This window comes from Muntiacus reevesi, chromosome X (assembly GCF_963930625.1).
Source record: "Muntiacus reevesi chromosome X, mMunRee1.1, whole genome shotgun sequence".
Classification (NCBI taxonomy): Eukaryota; Metazoa; Chordata; class Mammalia; order Artiodactyla; family Cervidae; genus Muntiacus; species Muntiacus reevesi.
The window spans coordinates 17,366,589-17,381,571 of NC_089271.1; the positions used below are offsets into that span (position 1 = coordinate 17,366,589).

Consider the following 14,983-nt stretch of genomic DNA (forward strand, 5'->3'; position numbering starts at 1 on the left):
TTCCACAGTAATAACAAACCCATCTCTTTTCACCTGGGTCCCTCTGGGCATTTTTCTCAGGCTGTTTCAGAGCAGGTCTAACAGCCATTGTTGAGGCTTCAGTCACTTAGTCATTGTTGTTTTTATCAGATGCTCAGTCACACATCTGGTAATGCAAGAAAGAATCATGTCTCAAATAGGCAGGATATGAACAGTATAGCTAGTGAGATCAGTAAGGTCTTAAGCCAAGTATTTAAGGTGAGAACTTCGTTAGGTGTGGCTCCATATCTCCTTAGGTCCTGTGACTTCGTCTGTTCTGTACCAGTCCCTATCTTTAAAGGAAATGATCTATTGGCATTGTACGTGAATTTCACCAAAGATGTATGTACATCCAGGGTGCATGGTGGGTCATGGTGATCCCTTGCAGGATTGAGAGATTCATGTTCTCTCTTAAGGAGTTTCCATGACTGGCACTAGAAGATCTGATCATTCTAGTTGAGCAGGTGTTTTTGCCATTGGGTCAGATCAGTGCATAGGGCAGATGCACAGTGCACACAAGAGAGAAAAATTGCTGCAAGTTTTGTCTTACTTTAAAATATGAATTTAGTTTATCAGAGCCTCTCTCAGACAGACCCGGAAGCCTTTAACAACTATTATTCGATTTCCTAAAGACAGTTTCGCAGCAGAACCACCTACAGAAACCAAGATGTTTTGTCTTTTGACTCTTACCCAGCTATTAATCTTAGAAAGTATGGTTAGATAGCATCATCAACTCAGTGGACATGAATCTGAGCTAACTAGGAGAGACTGAAAGACAGGGGAGCCTGGCTTGCTGCAGTCCTGAGTTAGAAAAAGAGTAGGAGACTTAGCGACTGATCAACAACAAGGCCATTAATCTTCATCATTGCGTGTGTTGAGCGAAGGTTGTTAAGTTGCAGCACCGGCAGGGTTGGATGCCCAGTAAGATTCGCTTTGCACGGTATCCTTCGTGCGTAGCTTAAGCTGGGTACGAAAACTAGTTCCAACCCCTGCCGCTCCTCCGCCTGAAAGTGTGACCTCACTTTCCCACGCAGGCGCCCTGGGGTCTACGGCGCCTCACCCGTCGGCGGCCTGATAACACAAGTATCGCTCAGCCGTGGCCTGTGGCTCCGACACCCAATGGCCGGCCGCCGTTCCCTCGGGTGGGCGGGGCACACCCTGGAAACCGTCCTGGTTGGCTTGAGGCCGGGCGCGGCGCATGACGTCGCTCGGGCGCGGCGCATGACGTCGCTCTGTCGCGTCGCGCCGCCGTTAAGTGGAAGCGTCCGCTCAGGGCACCTGAAGGAGACTTGGATACACCTGGGCTGCACTCCTCGGCTCGTTGGAGGTTCGCAGCTGCAGCCACTGCCTGCGCTCCATGAGGAAGATGCTCGCCGCCGTCTCTCGCGTGTTGTCGGGCGTCGCCCAAAGCCGGTGAGGCGGCGTGAACGACTCGGGGTGGGCGCGAGGCTGGAGGACGGCAGAGGGCAGGGCGCGTGGGCTCCGTAGGCCGGGCCTCGTGCAGCCGCCGGCCTTTGTTCCGTTTCCACGTCTTGCGCTGTACTCCTGGTCGCGAGAGTAGCGATGGTTCGGCCTCTGGCGCCGACCCGGGGTAGGGGGCGGTTTACAAGGTCCGCGTGGCGGCCAGCCGCGGCTGCCGATGTCGGGCTAATTGAATCGCCCCGGAAGGGCGCGTTCGTTTACTACAGTCAGAAAAGGAGGCACTTGGGCTTCCTCGAGTGTACAGTTGACTGCCTCTTCCCGGCCCACTCATTGACAAACTTCGTAACTTTGTTTCTCTTGACCGGGAATCCGGAGACTGAGTGACTCGGTTCAGTCAAAAGTTTCATTTGCTTATCCTGTGACCTTGGGCAAGAGTTTTTTGGTTTTGTCCTTTCTGAAACATGTCGGTGCTCAGTTTCCTTATCTCTGAATGAAACGGGGTTGAGAGTACTTACCCCGTGGGGTGTCTGTGAGGCTTAAACGAGTGACAAGTATGCAGGCCTGTCCCTTTAGCGCTTGTTACATAGTAGTTGCTGTCTGTTACATATTGTTACTGGAGTGCCCAGTTTGGTGTACACCTGTTGATCACCAGTGCTGGTCTCTGGAGGATTCACGCAGGGTTAGTGTCCGCAGAAACACGCCTCCTACCGTTTTGTCTTCCTCAACCTTGAGCTTTTCTTGGCAGTCAGATCAGGAGCCCTTCAAGCGGAACCCAGAGGGAGACGCTCTGTCCCTTACACACCTGCTCTTAGGGTAAAAGTAGCTGAAGGAAACAGCCGTGGTCCTTGGGAGGTTGAGGTTAGAGGTTCTTTGTGGCTCCGGGGTTTAGATATGCCTAGACTAAGCTTGGAGCACTTTGACCTCTAGGCACTGGTGGTAGTGTTACTTGGTATAACTTCAGCCAAGACTTGGAATTCTGGCCCTAGTAACTCTCCCAAGACTTTGTGGCAACTCTGCTTGGCATGGGACGGGAGCTTGAAAAGGTAGAAAGGGTACCCCTCTAGGAATGCTACTGACTGACAGATACAAAGCTTGTAATGGATTAATCCTTAGTAGCATGTAAGTTGAAGGACAGCCAGTTTCCACTGTTCTTTATTTCTCCCTGTACACATGGCATACCCAACATTTATTGAGCTCTTCGTGTGTGCCTTGGCTAGTTAATGTCCATAGCATCTATTTTTAGTTGAATGTAGGTAACAGAAACGTGTTTTCAACATGACAGAGGTATATAATGTTATACATGTATATTTGTATATAAAATAATGCAGACCTAGTCCTGTATTACATTACATTTAAAGGACTACATTAAAGTAAAACTTTGATTGAATCGATGATTTTCTACAGGAAAATTCGTGAGTTTTCAAATTACTGTCACCTCTGTGTCCCTAAGAGCAGAGAGAAGTCATTGTTGAAAATCAGAGCCTCATTCCCTCAACTGTCCGAAGTACTCTTGGTTGGGTTTTTGTTTTCCAGCAATATGTTGGCATGAAAGGCAGATGGCAGTCCATGTTCACCTCAATAAAACTTTGGCCTTTTTAAAAATCATATGATACAACTCAAATCAAACAAATCAGATCTGGCTTACAATGATCTGCTAATGGGATAGAACAAGAATGGAGTATAACTTTATTTAGTCAGAAATTCTAATTGAGAGAAAAGATTATTATGGCAGCATTTGATTACTGTGCAGAGCATTTTTATCTCTTTAAGTAAAAATAATTTTTTAACTTTTTTGTTGAGGATGAGAGACAGTAAGGCGTTATGCTTCTTTGAGCTGCCCTTTTTGGCTGTTTTGCGTGTTGTTGTTGTTGTTGTTGTTGTTGTTGTTGTTTTGGGTTGCCTACCCTTGTGCCATTCAGTATACTAAGGCCCAGAGACAAATATTTTAAGAATTCTCAATTAACCCTGGATTGTGGGTGAGCTGAAATTTTGTTTAATAGCTCCCACTTCCTGCAACAAAGCAAGTCAGCTAACCAGCATTTCTGTAAACAGTAGTAATCATGAAAGGTTCCCACAATGCTCAGTGCATTTTGGGCTCTTGGGTCCAGTGTGCTTTTTCATCTGTCAGGTTTCAGATGTGTTAGCACAGGCTACTTAGAGAGTTCAGAGTGTTTGGTTTAAAATCATCACAGACATTCTGTTTTTAACCTATTCCTTTTAATGCTAAAAAGATCATTGTTAGGTGAAGGAAAAAACACTTAAAACTCCTAGGTCATGGACTAGACACGTTTCTTGTTCCATGAACCGGTGTGGCAGATTCCCAGTATTCTGGGTTTAACACTTAAGTCAGCACATTGGATGTGAGTCCTATGAAGACAGACGACAGCCAGCTTGTTACTCAAGCATAAGTGACTCAAACGCGTTTAAGGAACTTACCGTTTAACAAAATGATTGCGTGAAGTAGTAGTAATTTAATAAACCAAGTAGTAATTTAATTCATTGCCTCCTTTCAGCCAGTCCACCAGAACTTTCAGAAACTGAATGCTTGCACCTGCTACAGAAAGTTGAGTCTTTAAAATGAAAGCAGAGAGTCCAGTGTAACTGAAGTTACTTAAGGTGCTTAAGTACCTGTGATTTCATCTTCGAATGAGGTTGAGTTTTCAGAGTGCTTATTTCAGTGTTGTGCTAATTTCTGCTGTATAGCAAATTGACTTAAGTTATACACATATATACATACTTTTAAAATATTCTTTCCTAGTATGATTTATCCCAGGAGATTGAGTATTGTTCCCTGTGCTATCAAGTAGGATTTTGTTGGTTATCCAGTCTAAATGTCTTAGTTTGCATTTACTAATCTCAGACTTCCCAGTCCATCTATCTCCCTCCCCCCTGACAATCAGATGTCTGTTCTCTGTATCTGAGTTTATTTCTGTTTTGCAGATAGATTCATTTGTGTGATATTTTAGATTGCACATATAAATGCAATCATATGGTGTTTGTCTCTCTTTTTCTGACTTACTTCGCTTACTTCGATCATCTCTGTATAATTATAAGGGATTTGATTTAGGTCATACCTGAATGGTCTAGTGGTTTTCCCTACTTTCTTCAAGTTAAGTCAGAATTTTGCAATAAGGAGTTCATGATCTGAGCCACAGTCAGCTCCTGGTCTTGTTTTCGCTGCCTGTATAGAGCTTCTCCATCTTTGGCTGCAAAGAATGTAATCAGTCTGATTTCGGTATTGACCATCTGGTGATGTCCATGGGTAGAGTCATCTCGTGTTGCTGGAAGAGGTTGTTTGCTATGACCAGCGTGTTCTCTTGGTAAAACTATGTTAGCCTTTACCCTGCTTCATTTTGTACTCCAAAGCCAAAGTTGTCTGTTACTCCAGGTTTCTCTTGACTTCAACTTTTGCATTCCTATGATAAAAAGGACATAATTTTTTTTTTTTTTTTTTTGGTGTTAGTTCTAGAAAATCTTGTAGGTCTTCATAGGTTTATTCCTTGGAATTTTAGTTTTTAAGAGATACTGTTATTATTATTTATTTTTGCATTCTCTTTCTGATATTTCATTTTTAGTGTAAAGAAATGGAACAGATTTCTGTATGTTAGTCTTGTATCTGCCTACCTTGCTGAATTTGGTTATCACTTAGTTTTTGCATGGAGTCTTTGGAGTTTTCTATATATAGTAGCATGTTATTTGCATATAACGGTCATTTTATCTCTTCCCTTTCAATTTGGATACCTTTTATTTCTTGTTCTTGTTAGATTGCTGTGGCTAGAACTTCCAATACTACATTGAAAAGAAGTGGTGGGAGTGACCATCCTTGTCTTGTTCCAGATTTTAGCAGGAAGGCTTTCAACTTTTCACCATTCAGTGTTAATATTGGCTATTAATAAATAGCTTTTACTATTTTGAAATATGTTCCCTGTATTTCCACTTTGGTAAGAGTTTTTATCATGAATGGATGTTGAATTTTTAAAAAATTGTTTAATTGGTGGAAAATTGCTTTATAGTGTGTTGGCTTCTGCTGTACGACGGCGTGAATCAGTCATATATCTATCCCTTCCCTCCCTCCCCTCCTCCCATCCCACCCCTTTAGGTCATCATAGAGTGCCAGGCTGGGCTCCCCATGTTATTTACAATTTCCCTCTATTTTACACATGGTTATGTATATACTTCAATGCTCCTTTCTGAAATTTGTCCCACCTTCACCTTCCCCCGCTGTGTCCACAAGTCCGTTCTCTACCGGGTTCATCAGTACCATTTTTCTAGATTTCATATATATGGAGTAATATATGATACTTGTTTTTGCTTTCTGACTTATTACTTCACTCTGTATAAGAGGCTCTAGGGGCGGTTTGAATTTTGTTGGATGCTTTTTCTGCACCTATTGACATGATCATGTGGTTTCTGACTTTTACTGATGTGGTGTATTACATTGATTGCATATGTTGAACCATCCTTAATGAACCTGGGATTCACCACTTGTGATGGTGTACGATTTTTTTATGTGTTATTGGATTTGGTTTGCTAATAAATTGAGAATTTTGGTGTCTATATTCATCAGACATACTGGCCTGTAATTTTATTTTTTGATGATATCTTTGTATGATTTTGGTATCAGGGTGATGGTGGCTTCCTAGAATGTGCTTGGAGGTGTTCCCTCCTATTCAGTCTTTTGGAAGAGTTTGAGAAAATTCCCAAGTTTCTCAATTTTTTGTGTATCTGGCAGAAGTTTTATTACATTGAAAAAGGACAGAGAAAGTTTCTGACAGAGACACATAGACATCAGAAGAGGGGACAGAGAGTGCCCCTTCTTGATAGTCTTAGCAAGGCCTTATATATTTTTACCAGACCCACTCCCACAACATACATCTTAAATTAACAAGATTAGAACTAACAATAGAAAGGTCTTACCAGCCCCACCAGGGCTTCCCTGATGGCTCAGAGGTTAAAGCATCTGCCTGCAATGCAGGAGTCCCGGGCTTGATTCCTGGGTCGGGAAGATTCCTCTGGAGAAGAAACTTGCAACCCAGTATTCTTGCCTGGAGAATCCCATGGACGGAGGAGCCTGGTGGGCTACAGTCCACGGGGTCGCAAAGAGTCCGAGAGGACTGCGTGACCTAACTTTCACTTTCACCAGCCGCACTCCCACATAAAATAAGATGAGTAGAAAGTTCCTGTTACAAGGAGAAACATGTTCTTGAGCAAGATGCATTGCTATTATATGAAACATGCCCTTGAGCAAGCCACAGAAGCAAGTAGAAGTATTTGGTTTGTCACTTCCTTAGGTGCAAAACAAGATGAATTTGCTGCACCACCCCCCTCACACACACACACACTTCTTTGCCTCAGAATCTGGGTTGTAGGTGAGGCATTCCGTCTGAGAGCTTTCTCTTGCTGGGTAGAGCAGTGGCTTTTGGGGATGATGAAGTTGAGAGAAAAACAGCACAATGAAACCACTTGAACTTTTTATTTGTACTTCCAGGGTCAGATATTCGAAGCTTACAATACGGCAGCTTTGTGGAAATTGCCTTGTATTTTCACCTGTGAGAATAACCGCTATGGGATGGGAACATCTGTGGAGAGAGCAGCAGCCAGCACTGATTACTACAAGAGAGGCGACTTTATTCCTGGGCTGAGGGTAAGGACACCTGTGGTAGAGCTGGAGCGGCACTCTTGGCCCGATGGCTCACATCAAAGGAAGGGTTCTATTTTCTTAGTGGATGAACAGGTCATAGGAAAAGAAAACTATTTTAGGCACTTGGAGTTACGCTCTCCCCTTTCTATCTTTGAGCTTTTATGAAGTATAGTTGATTTACACTGTGGCGTTGAAATCTTTCCTACTTATTGGCAGGTAGATGGAATGGATATCCTGTGTGTCCGGGAGGCCACAAAATTTGCAGCTGCCTATTGTAGATCTGGAAAGGTAAGATTTTTTTTGGCCTCTAAGCTAGAGATTTCTAATGGCATTTATGTGTCTTAAAGTTGGAAGAAGTGCCTCCTGTGTCCATTGTGGCGATTTAGGGGTAGCTGCTAATTGAGGTGTATAAGATAGAAGCAGGATCTTGAGTCAGTCGGGTCCCTTTATAAATAACATGGTCTTGGTAGCTCACATCCTAGGAAACATTCCATGTTTCCCCCATTTGGGGTAAATCTTTTCTTCCAGTGTTCCCTCAGCATTCTGCCTCTGTCTTTGTTGTGACAATCTATTTTGCCTTTTGGTTCATTATGTGCCTCCACACCACCCGCAACCCCACCTTAATGATAAGCCCCTTGAGTGAAGAGATTAGGGACTCCCACAGTGCCCAGCACAGAACTGTGCTTAGATAATAGGCATTCAGTATAAGTTTGTTTTCTATAGATTAATGTTTAAATTATGTAGTCTTATTGTTTCAGTCCTAAGGATCTTGACCTTTCCAGTTACAGCAGTGGAGGGAGAAGGGAACAGTGAGATGGGCCTAAAAAGAGTCTTACCTGCTATTTGAACTGGTGGGAGGATGTTTTCCCTAAATCACTGTTCCACAGTCCAGAAAGCAGACCCCTAAGATAATAAGTCCCTCTTAAAACTAGGGAGGATGAAAGATGCTGTAAATAGGTATTAGAAATGAGAAGAGATAACTGAATCAGTCAACTTAGAAGAAATTCTTGCCAACTCAGATCTGATCAGAGTAGTTGATGGGGTGTATATTTGAGGCTATGCCCATTGTCTCACCTAACCTCCACTGGGTTCTGTTTTAGGGGCCTATACTGATGGAGCTGCAGACTTACCGTTACCATGGACACAGCATGAGCGATCCTGGAGTGAGGTAGGGTAAAGGAAAAACAGTGTGTGGTGTCCAAAGTAGATGGGCTTAGAGCGGTACTACTTACATGAAAAAGCAAGAGCATTTCAAAATGTACTTTTGAATCCAGACACCAGTTGGCTTCATGCATTGATTTAGTAGTTCAGTCTGAGCCTGAAAACAGTGCTTTAAGTTGGTTCCAATCTAGAAAGCATTCTGGAAACTTCTAGACTATGTATTGTGTACATGTTAACATGAGTACCAATAAAAAAACAATTGTAAGGATGAATTGTTGCCTAAAGCAGGTCTGATGGTAACAGTAGTATACTTGGGAGCATTTACCTTTTGTAGGCATTACCTCAAATGCTCCCAGGGCATATCCCTCCATTTGAAAATGTTCTTCTGGCTGGTATGGTGCAAGACCAAGTAGCAGAAGGGATATTCCACGTGTTGAAATAAATGAGTCAAAAAAAAATAGTGACAAAAGTCCTAACTCCAACATGAAATGCTGCAGTCCTGGAGTGTGGCATAATTAACGAGTAGATTTAGACAAAGTAAGCCGTAAGAAGTCTTTAAGAGTGTAGGCTGAAGGTCTAAGGGAAAATGTTATAAAGAATGAATTTTATGGGAAAAAGTACTTTGTGTAATTCTGCTGTTTAAAAAACAATGGTAGAGCATTTCTTTTAGTATTATTTCAGATAATGTAGGACAAGGATCAACTATACATTCAAGAATTGGAAAACCTCCTCTCCAGGTTTTTGCCAGTCATGCTGCTCTGGGGTCTTTGAAAGGAAAGGCACACTTTTTTCCGGGTTAGCATTCTCCTGCCTCCAAGGTTACAGCTATCACCCCAGAAAACCATCTCCCCTGGCTTCACCCACTTAGAGCCTCCATCACTAACTTCATGCCCTACGTCTAGATTAAAGAAGCAGACAGCACCTGGGCTCCTGTTGTCAGAATGCCAGAGCAGCCCAGAGAATTGCCACTGTAGAGTTTAGACAGAACAGCTCTTACAGAATGTTAGGATGCGTTCTTGTATTTTGAAGTATAATTCTGCCCTTCCTCCGGAGATGTAAGTATTGATGTGGTGCTGTGTTTCAGAGACCATCTGCTCTACTGGAACTGTTCTTACTTGTCACTCTGGTTCCCTCCCCAGTTACCGGACCCGAGAAGAGATTCAGGAAGTTAGAAGTAAGACTGACCCTATCATGCTCCTCAAGGACAGGATGGTGAACAGCAGTCTCTCCAGTGTTGAAGAATTAAAGGTACACTTACTTGAAGGGTTTTCACAGTTGCCTCTCTCAAATTTCGAGCAGTTTTTCTCTACACAAAAAGCTGCCGCTCCTAGGTGAACTAGGTAAGTAAAAGGGAAAATACACACGGTATTCTCACAGGGCATTCCTCAGTCATATTGATGAAGCTTTTACACTCCAATAGCACAGTTCTTTCCTGTAAATGCACTTGAGGTTTTTAAATGTTCCCTCGCCAGGGTGTAGGTTTCTGTCTTTACTTCAGAGTATTTCTTTCTAGATCGTTGTTACTTTTACCATAATAGCACCTTAAGTACACTTCTAGTACTAGTAGAAGAGTCGAACTACTTGGTACCTAAGAGGTGTATCTTCAAACAAATCTCTTGAACTGTAATCTGATTTTTAGGAAATTGATATGGAAGTGAGAAAAGAAATTGAGGATGCTGCTCAGTTCGCTACTGCTGATCCGGAACCACCTTTGGAAGAGCTCGGCTATCACATCTACTGCAACGACCCACCTTTTGAAGTCCGGGGTGCAAACCAGTGGATCAAGTTTAAGTCCATCAGTTAAGGCGAGATACACACACCTTCAGGGGGTTCTTTGGCAGCAAGTGTAAGGAATGCTTTGTGTTCTCAACTTTGTCAAGGAGGAAAACCCATAGAGAGAAGGCGTGTAGATTGGGATAGTGTTTGCATGTGGTTTGTACAGTGTTGCATTAAAAGAGGTGATCACACACATAAGGTTATTTTAGTTCTATAGGCCTAAAATAGGTCATAGTTTGCTTAACCCTCCAAATTATTTCTTTAAAATAGTCCTATTTGACTTAGTTGTATACTAGTTTTAACACATACGTTTAGTTACTAAGGGCTTCCCTTGTGGTTCAGCTGGTGAAGAATCTGCCTGCAATGTAGGAGACCCCGGTTCGATTCCTGGGTCGGGAAGATCCCCTGGAGAAAGGAAAGGCTACCCACTCCAGTATTCTTGGACTTCCCTTGTGGCTCAGCTGGTAAAGAATCCGCCTGCAATGCAGGAGACCTGGGTTCAATCCCTGGGTTGGGAAGATGCCTTGGGGAAAGGAAAGGCTACCCACTCCAGTATTCTGGCCTGGAGAATTCCATGGACTGTATAGTCCATGGGGTCTCAAAGAGTTGGACACGAGTGAGCGACTTTCATTGTAACTCAGTTACTAAGAGGAAAAACGATTCCTTGTATGCCTGTCCAACCCTGCCACCACCTTGTGGGGGGATCAGTGTCCTGTCCCTCGCAGTGGCCAGCAGCTCACTAGTGTACCCTAATGTGCACACACACCCCTGTTAGTGTGCACGTCGGTGCTGAAGCCTGTTCACACTGAACCATCATTTCTCCTTAGTAAAACACGATTATTTATTATAACTTGGCAGGGGTGGAAGGACAATTCCATGTTTAATTATAACTACTTAAGGTAATGTTTGCAAAGAAAATGTTATTCTGTTCTTCAAATGTTCTCAAAAATTGCTTTATTGAGACTAGACAGCTTCCCTGTCCAGTTGCAAAAGAACTTTCAGTTCTCATTTATAAGTGAACCTTGACTCAAACATGGATCAATAAGCCAAAGTCACTGTGAGAGTACTCATTAGATGTTAATATCAGCAAGCACAGACATTTATTTTTTGTTTCAAATTCAAAGTTTATGACTTGAGCCTAACCAACTTCTCTTTTTCACTAAGATAGCAGTAATTTATTTGTAACATGCTTTATGCTCTCATTTTTCCTTTAGTCTAAGAACTGTTAGCACTTCTGCATTGTTGCTTTGCACAAAGTTAAAATGACGCATATTTTTTCCTTCAACTGTTATTGTGATTGTGATTTAATTTTATATATTTTCTCCTCTCTGACTAAACATAAGGATCACTGTACCCAGTAGGTACTTACTGAATGTACAAGGACAAAGTATGTTAGGCATTCCATGAACACCTGGAGGTTTTTTTTTAATGTCTTTTTAAAAAAGTTTACTTATTTACTTGGCTGTGTCAGGCCTTTGTTCCATCATGTGGGATCTTCCGTTGCGGCATGTGGGCTTAGTTGCTCTTTGGCACATGGGAATCTTAGTTCCCCAACCAGGGATCAAACCTGCAATGCCTGCATTGTAAGGCAGATTCTTAACCCCTGGACCCACCAGGAAAGTCCTGTATCTGGAGTTTTATGGTTAACGTATCCCTGCCACTGAATCTTGCTTCCCTTCATTTCCCCATTCCCAATCTGTTTCATTTCTTACACTTTGATGAGCTGGCTAAGAAAGTCAATTTTCAAAAACTTTCACAAGCTGCTTACTCCAGAATAAAAGCAGATTATGTCTTCACCATCTTAATAAGAAGCTACAACGAAACAGTTCCAGGTTTAAATGCAGACTAGATATGGATCAGCTAAGGTCGAGTACATTGCTCTCTGGGTCTCCAAGCCTCCAAGGGTGGGAGGGAAGAGGGACCCCAAAGTGCCAAGTGCTCCTTGCAAGACCCACCCTCCCCTTCCAACACTTACAGCCTCACCATCACCCTCTGCCTTAAAGACTTTGTTGTTGTTGTTGTTGTTTGGTCACTAAGTCATATCTGACTCTTTGCGACCCATGGACTACAGCACACCAGGCCTCCCTGTCCTTCACTAGCTCTTGGAGTGATAGCAAAAAATTGCTTTTATTTGATATTCTATATTTGATGAGTCGTTATTGTCATATGTTTCTTTATTTTTTATTTTTATTATTTTTAAATAAAATGTTTTATTGGAGAAAAATAGAACCACCACGTGCACAGGGAAAAGAGCACAAAAATTCAACTGATACAGAACTGAAAGTCACAACTACCCAATGTTGTTTGCGGTTAGTTTTCAATTTCTTAAATGGCTTCCCTCAATTTTTTAAGTAGTCTTGTCAATTTTTTTCAGCTGAAATACCATCAAGTTTACAAAAAATTAAGAGCCTCAGCAAAGGGACCAGCTTTTAAGATAACAAAGGTGACACTAAGAGTCTCCTAATAGGACCAATTCTACCGACAAATTCCTGAGGCACATAACTACTGAGTCTGGTAGAACAGTAGCTCAGAGACCATCAGGGATTAGTTAGAACACTGACCCAGATGGTCCAGTATGCAGAGAGGGTAAACAAAAAAGCTGCATTTCCCTGTCAGATGAGTTCGTGTAAGAAAACCAAGGAGGTGCTAAGAAAATACAGGCAATGGCTGCTCAAAATAATTCAGAAGGCATTCTAAATACCACATATTATTAGACAACAGTGTGTAAAGTGATGCAATTAGAAAACAGGCAACTTAAAAGAAATATGGTCACAGGTCTTTGAGAACTCAAGAAAACAGTCAACAGCAAACACAAGACCTGAAAGTCTTCTCAGCTGAGGGGTGAAAGTGAAAGTGAAGTCACTCAGTCGTATCCGACTCTTTGCAACCCCGTGGACTGTAGCCCACCAGGCTCCTCCGTCCATGGGATTCTCCAGGCAAGAATACTGGAGTGGGTTGCCATTTCCTTCTCCAGATACATTTCTTTAATTCTTTAAACATGTTGTTGTTGTTCAGTTGCTCAGTTGTGTCTGACTCTTTGCGACCCCATGGACTGCAGCATGCCAGGCTTCCCTGTCCATCACCAACTCCCTTTTGCTTTGGCTCCATCTCTTCATTCTCTCTGGAGTTATTTCTCCACTATTACCCAGTAGCATATTGGGCATCTACCAACCTGGGGAGTTCATCTTTCAGTTTCCTACCCTTTCACCTTTTCATACTATGGAAAGACCACAGCAGGGCTTATATCCTCATGCCCTCTCTCTGTTTTGGGTTGAATCGTGTCCCCCTGAAATTTCATGTGTTGAAGTTCTGACCCCTGGTATATCAAATGTGACCATATTTGGAAATAAGGTCTTTAAAGAGACAGTTAGGTTAAAATAATGCCTTTAGGGCAGGCCTCTACCCCAGTAAGGCTCCTGTCTTTATAAAAAGAGGCAGAGACACCAGAGGAGCCATCATGTGAAGAGGCAGCAAGAGTGGCCATCCACAAGCCACGGAGAGGCCTCAGGAGAAACCAACTCTGCCAGCGCCTTGAGCTTGGACTTCCAGACTCCAGAACTGTGAGAAAATATATTTCTGTTGTTTAAGCCACCCACTCTGTCGTACCTTGTTATGGCAGCCCTAGCAAAATAATACACTCTCCATGTCTTGTGTCTGAAGCCAAGAATCCCGAGTCACCTCTCTTTACTCCAGTTCTCAAACTCACATGGCTTCTAACCCAGTGTTTTCAAACCACATACTGGAACCCAGTAATGGGCTGTGAAGTCAATTTATTGACTTTCAAACAGGATACTAAAAATTAAATAGAAGAAAACAGTGTGGAGATTTCTTAAAAAACTGGAAATAGAACTGCCATATGACCCAGCAATACCGCTTCTGGGCATACACACTGAGGAATCCAGATCTGAAAGAGACATGTGCACCCCAATGTTCATCGCAGCACTGTTTATAATAGCCAGGATATGGAAGCAACCTAGATGTCCATCATCAGACAAATGGATAAGGAAGCTGTGGTACATATACACCATGGAATATTACTCAGCCATTAAAAAGAATTCATTTGAATGAGTTCTAATGAGATGGATGAAACTGGAGCCCATTATACAGAGTGAGGTGAGCCAGAAAGATAAAGAACATTACAGTATACTAACACATATATACGGAATTTAGAAAGATGGTAACAATGGCCCTATATGCAGGGCAGAAGAAGAGACGCAGAAGTACAGAACAGACTTTTGAACTCTCTGGGAGAAGGGGAGGGTGGGATGTTTCGAAAGAACAGCATGTATATTATCTGTGGTGAAACAGACCACCAGCCCAGGTGGGAGGCATGAGTCAAGTACTCGGGCCTGTTGGGCTGGGAAGACCCAGAGGAATCGGGTGGAGAGGGAGGTGGGATGGGAGACCGGGATGGGGAATTCGTGTAACTCTATGGCTGATTCACATCAATGTATGACAAAACCCACTGAAAAATAAAAAAATAAAAAATAAAAGAAAAAATAAATAAAAAATAGATGTAATGTTCTTTTTTGACCCCAAGTGTATTTCTGAGAATGAATCTGATGCTTCCCAAGGGGCAAAGTAGGATTATGAATCAGATCCCTGAAATGTTTGCATGTTGTTGGACCCAGAAACTTCACCTCAAGAAATTTGGTCCTTAAAAATAATAACAATAATTTGGAAGAGGTGATAGTTAGAGTATACTCAATCATTGTTTATAATTGTAAAAACAGAAAACCAGATAGTTGGGCAACAATGAGAGATCAGTGGAATAAGTTACAGCTACAGTGGAATATTAGGAGTTAAAAATCAGGTTGTTAAAATTAGAAATGAAAATGGAGAGATCACAACAGACAACACTGAAATACAAAGGATCATAAGAGACTACTACCAGCAGCTCTATGCCAATAAAATGGACAACTTGGAAGAAATGGACAAACTCTTAGAAAAGTATAACTTTCCAAA

At 42.3% G+C, this 14,983-nt stretch overlaps 1 protein-coding gene across 1 annotated transcript; it reads left to right on the forward strand.

Moving 5' to 3' along the window:
* The first annotated feature begins 1,239 nt into the window (after nt 1-1,239).
* LOC136154345 (pyruvate dehydrogenase E1 component subunit alpha, somatic form, mitochondrial-like) lies at nt 1,240-14,384 on the forward strand. Its single transcript, XM_065916659.1, has 6 exons — nt 1,240-1,431; nt 6,929-7,084; nt 7,298-7,369; nt 8,182-8,249; nt 9,382-9,490; nt 9,882-14,384. The coding sequence occupies exons 1-6, from the start codon at nt 1,240-1,242 to the stop codon at nt 10,044-10,046; spliced, it is 762 nt and encodes a 253-aa protein (XP_065772731.1). The 3' UTR covers nt 10,047-14,384.
* The last annotated feature ends 599 nt before the right edge of the window (nt 14,385-14,983 follow it).

What these genes read in the sequence shown, in the direction of transcription:
- LOC136154345 (XM_065916659.1), top strand. Translation starts at nt 1,240, where the DNA reads ATGACGTCGCTCTGTCGCGTCGCGCCGCCGTTAAGTGGAAGCGTCCGC. An exon ending in CCTATTGTAGATCTGGAAAG is followed by an intron (nt 7,370 to 8,181) that starts GTAAGATTTTTT and finishes GTTCTGTTTTAG; the next exon opens with GGGCCTATACTGATGGAGCT. An exon ending in ATGAGCGATCCTGGAGTGAG is followed by an intron (nt 8,250 to 9,381) that starts GTAGGGTAAAGG and finishes TTCCCTCCCCAG; the next exon opens with TTACCGGACCCGAGAAGAGA.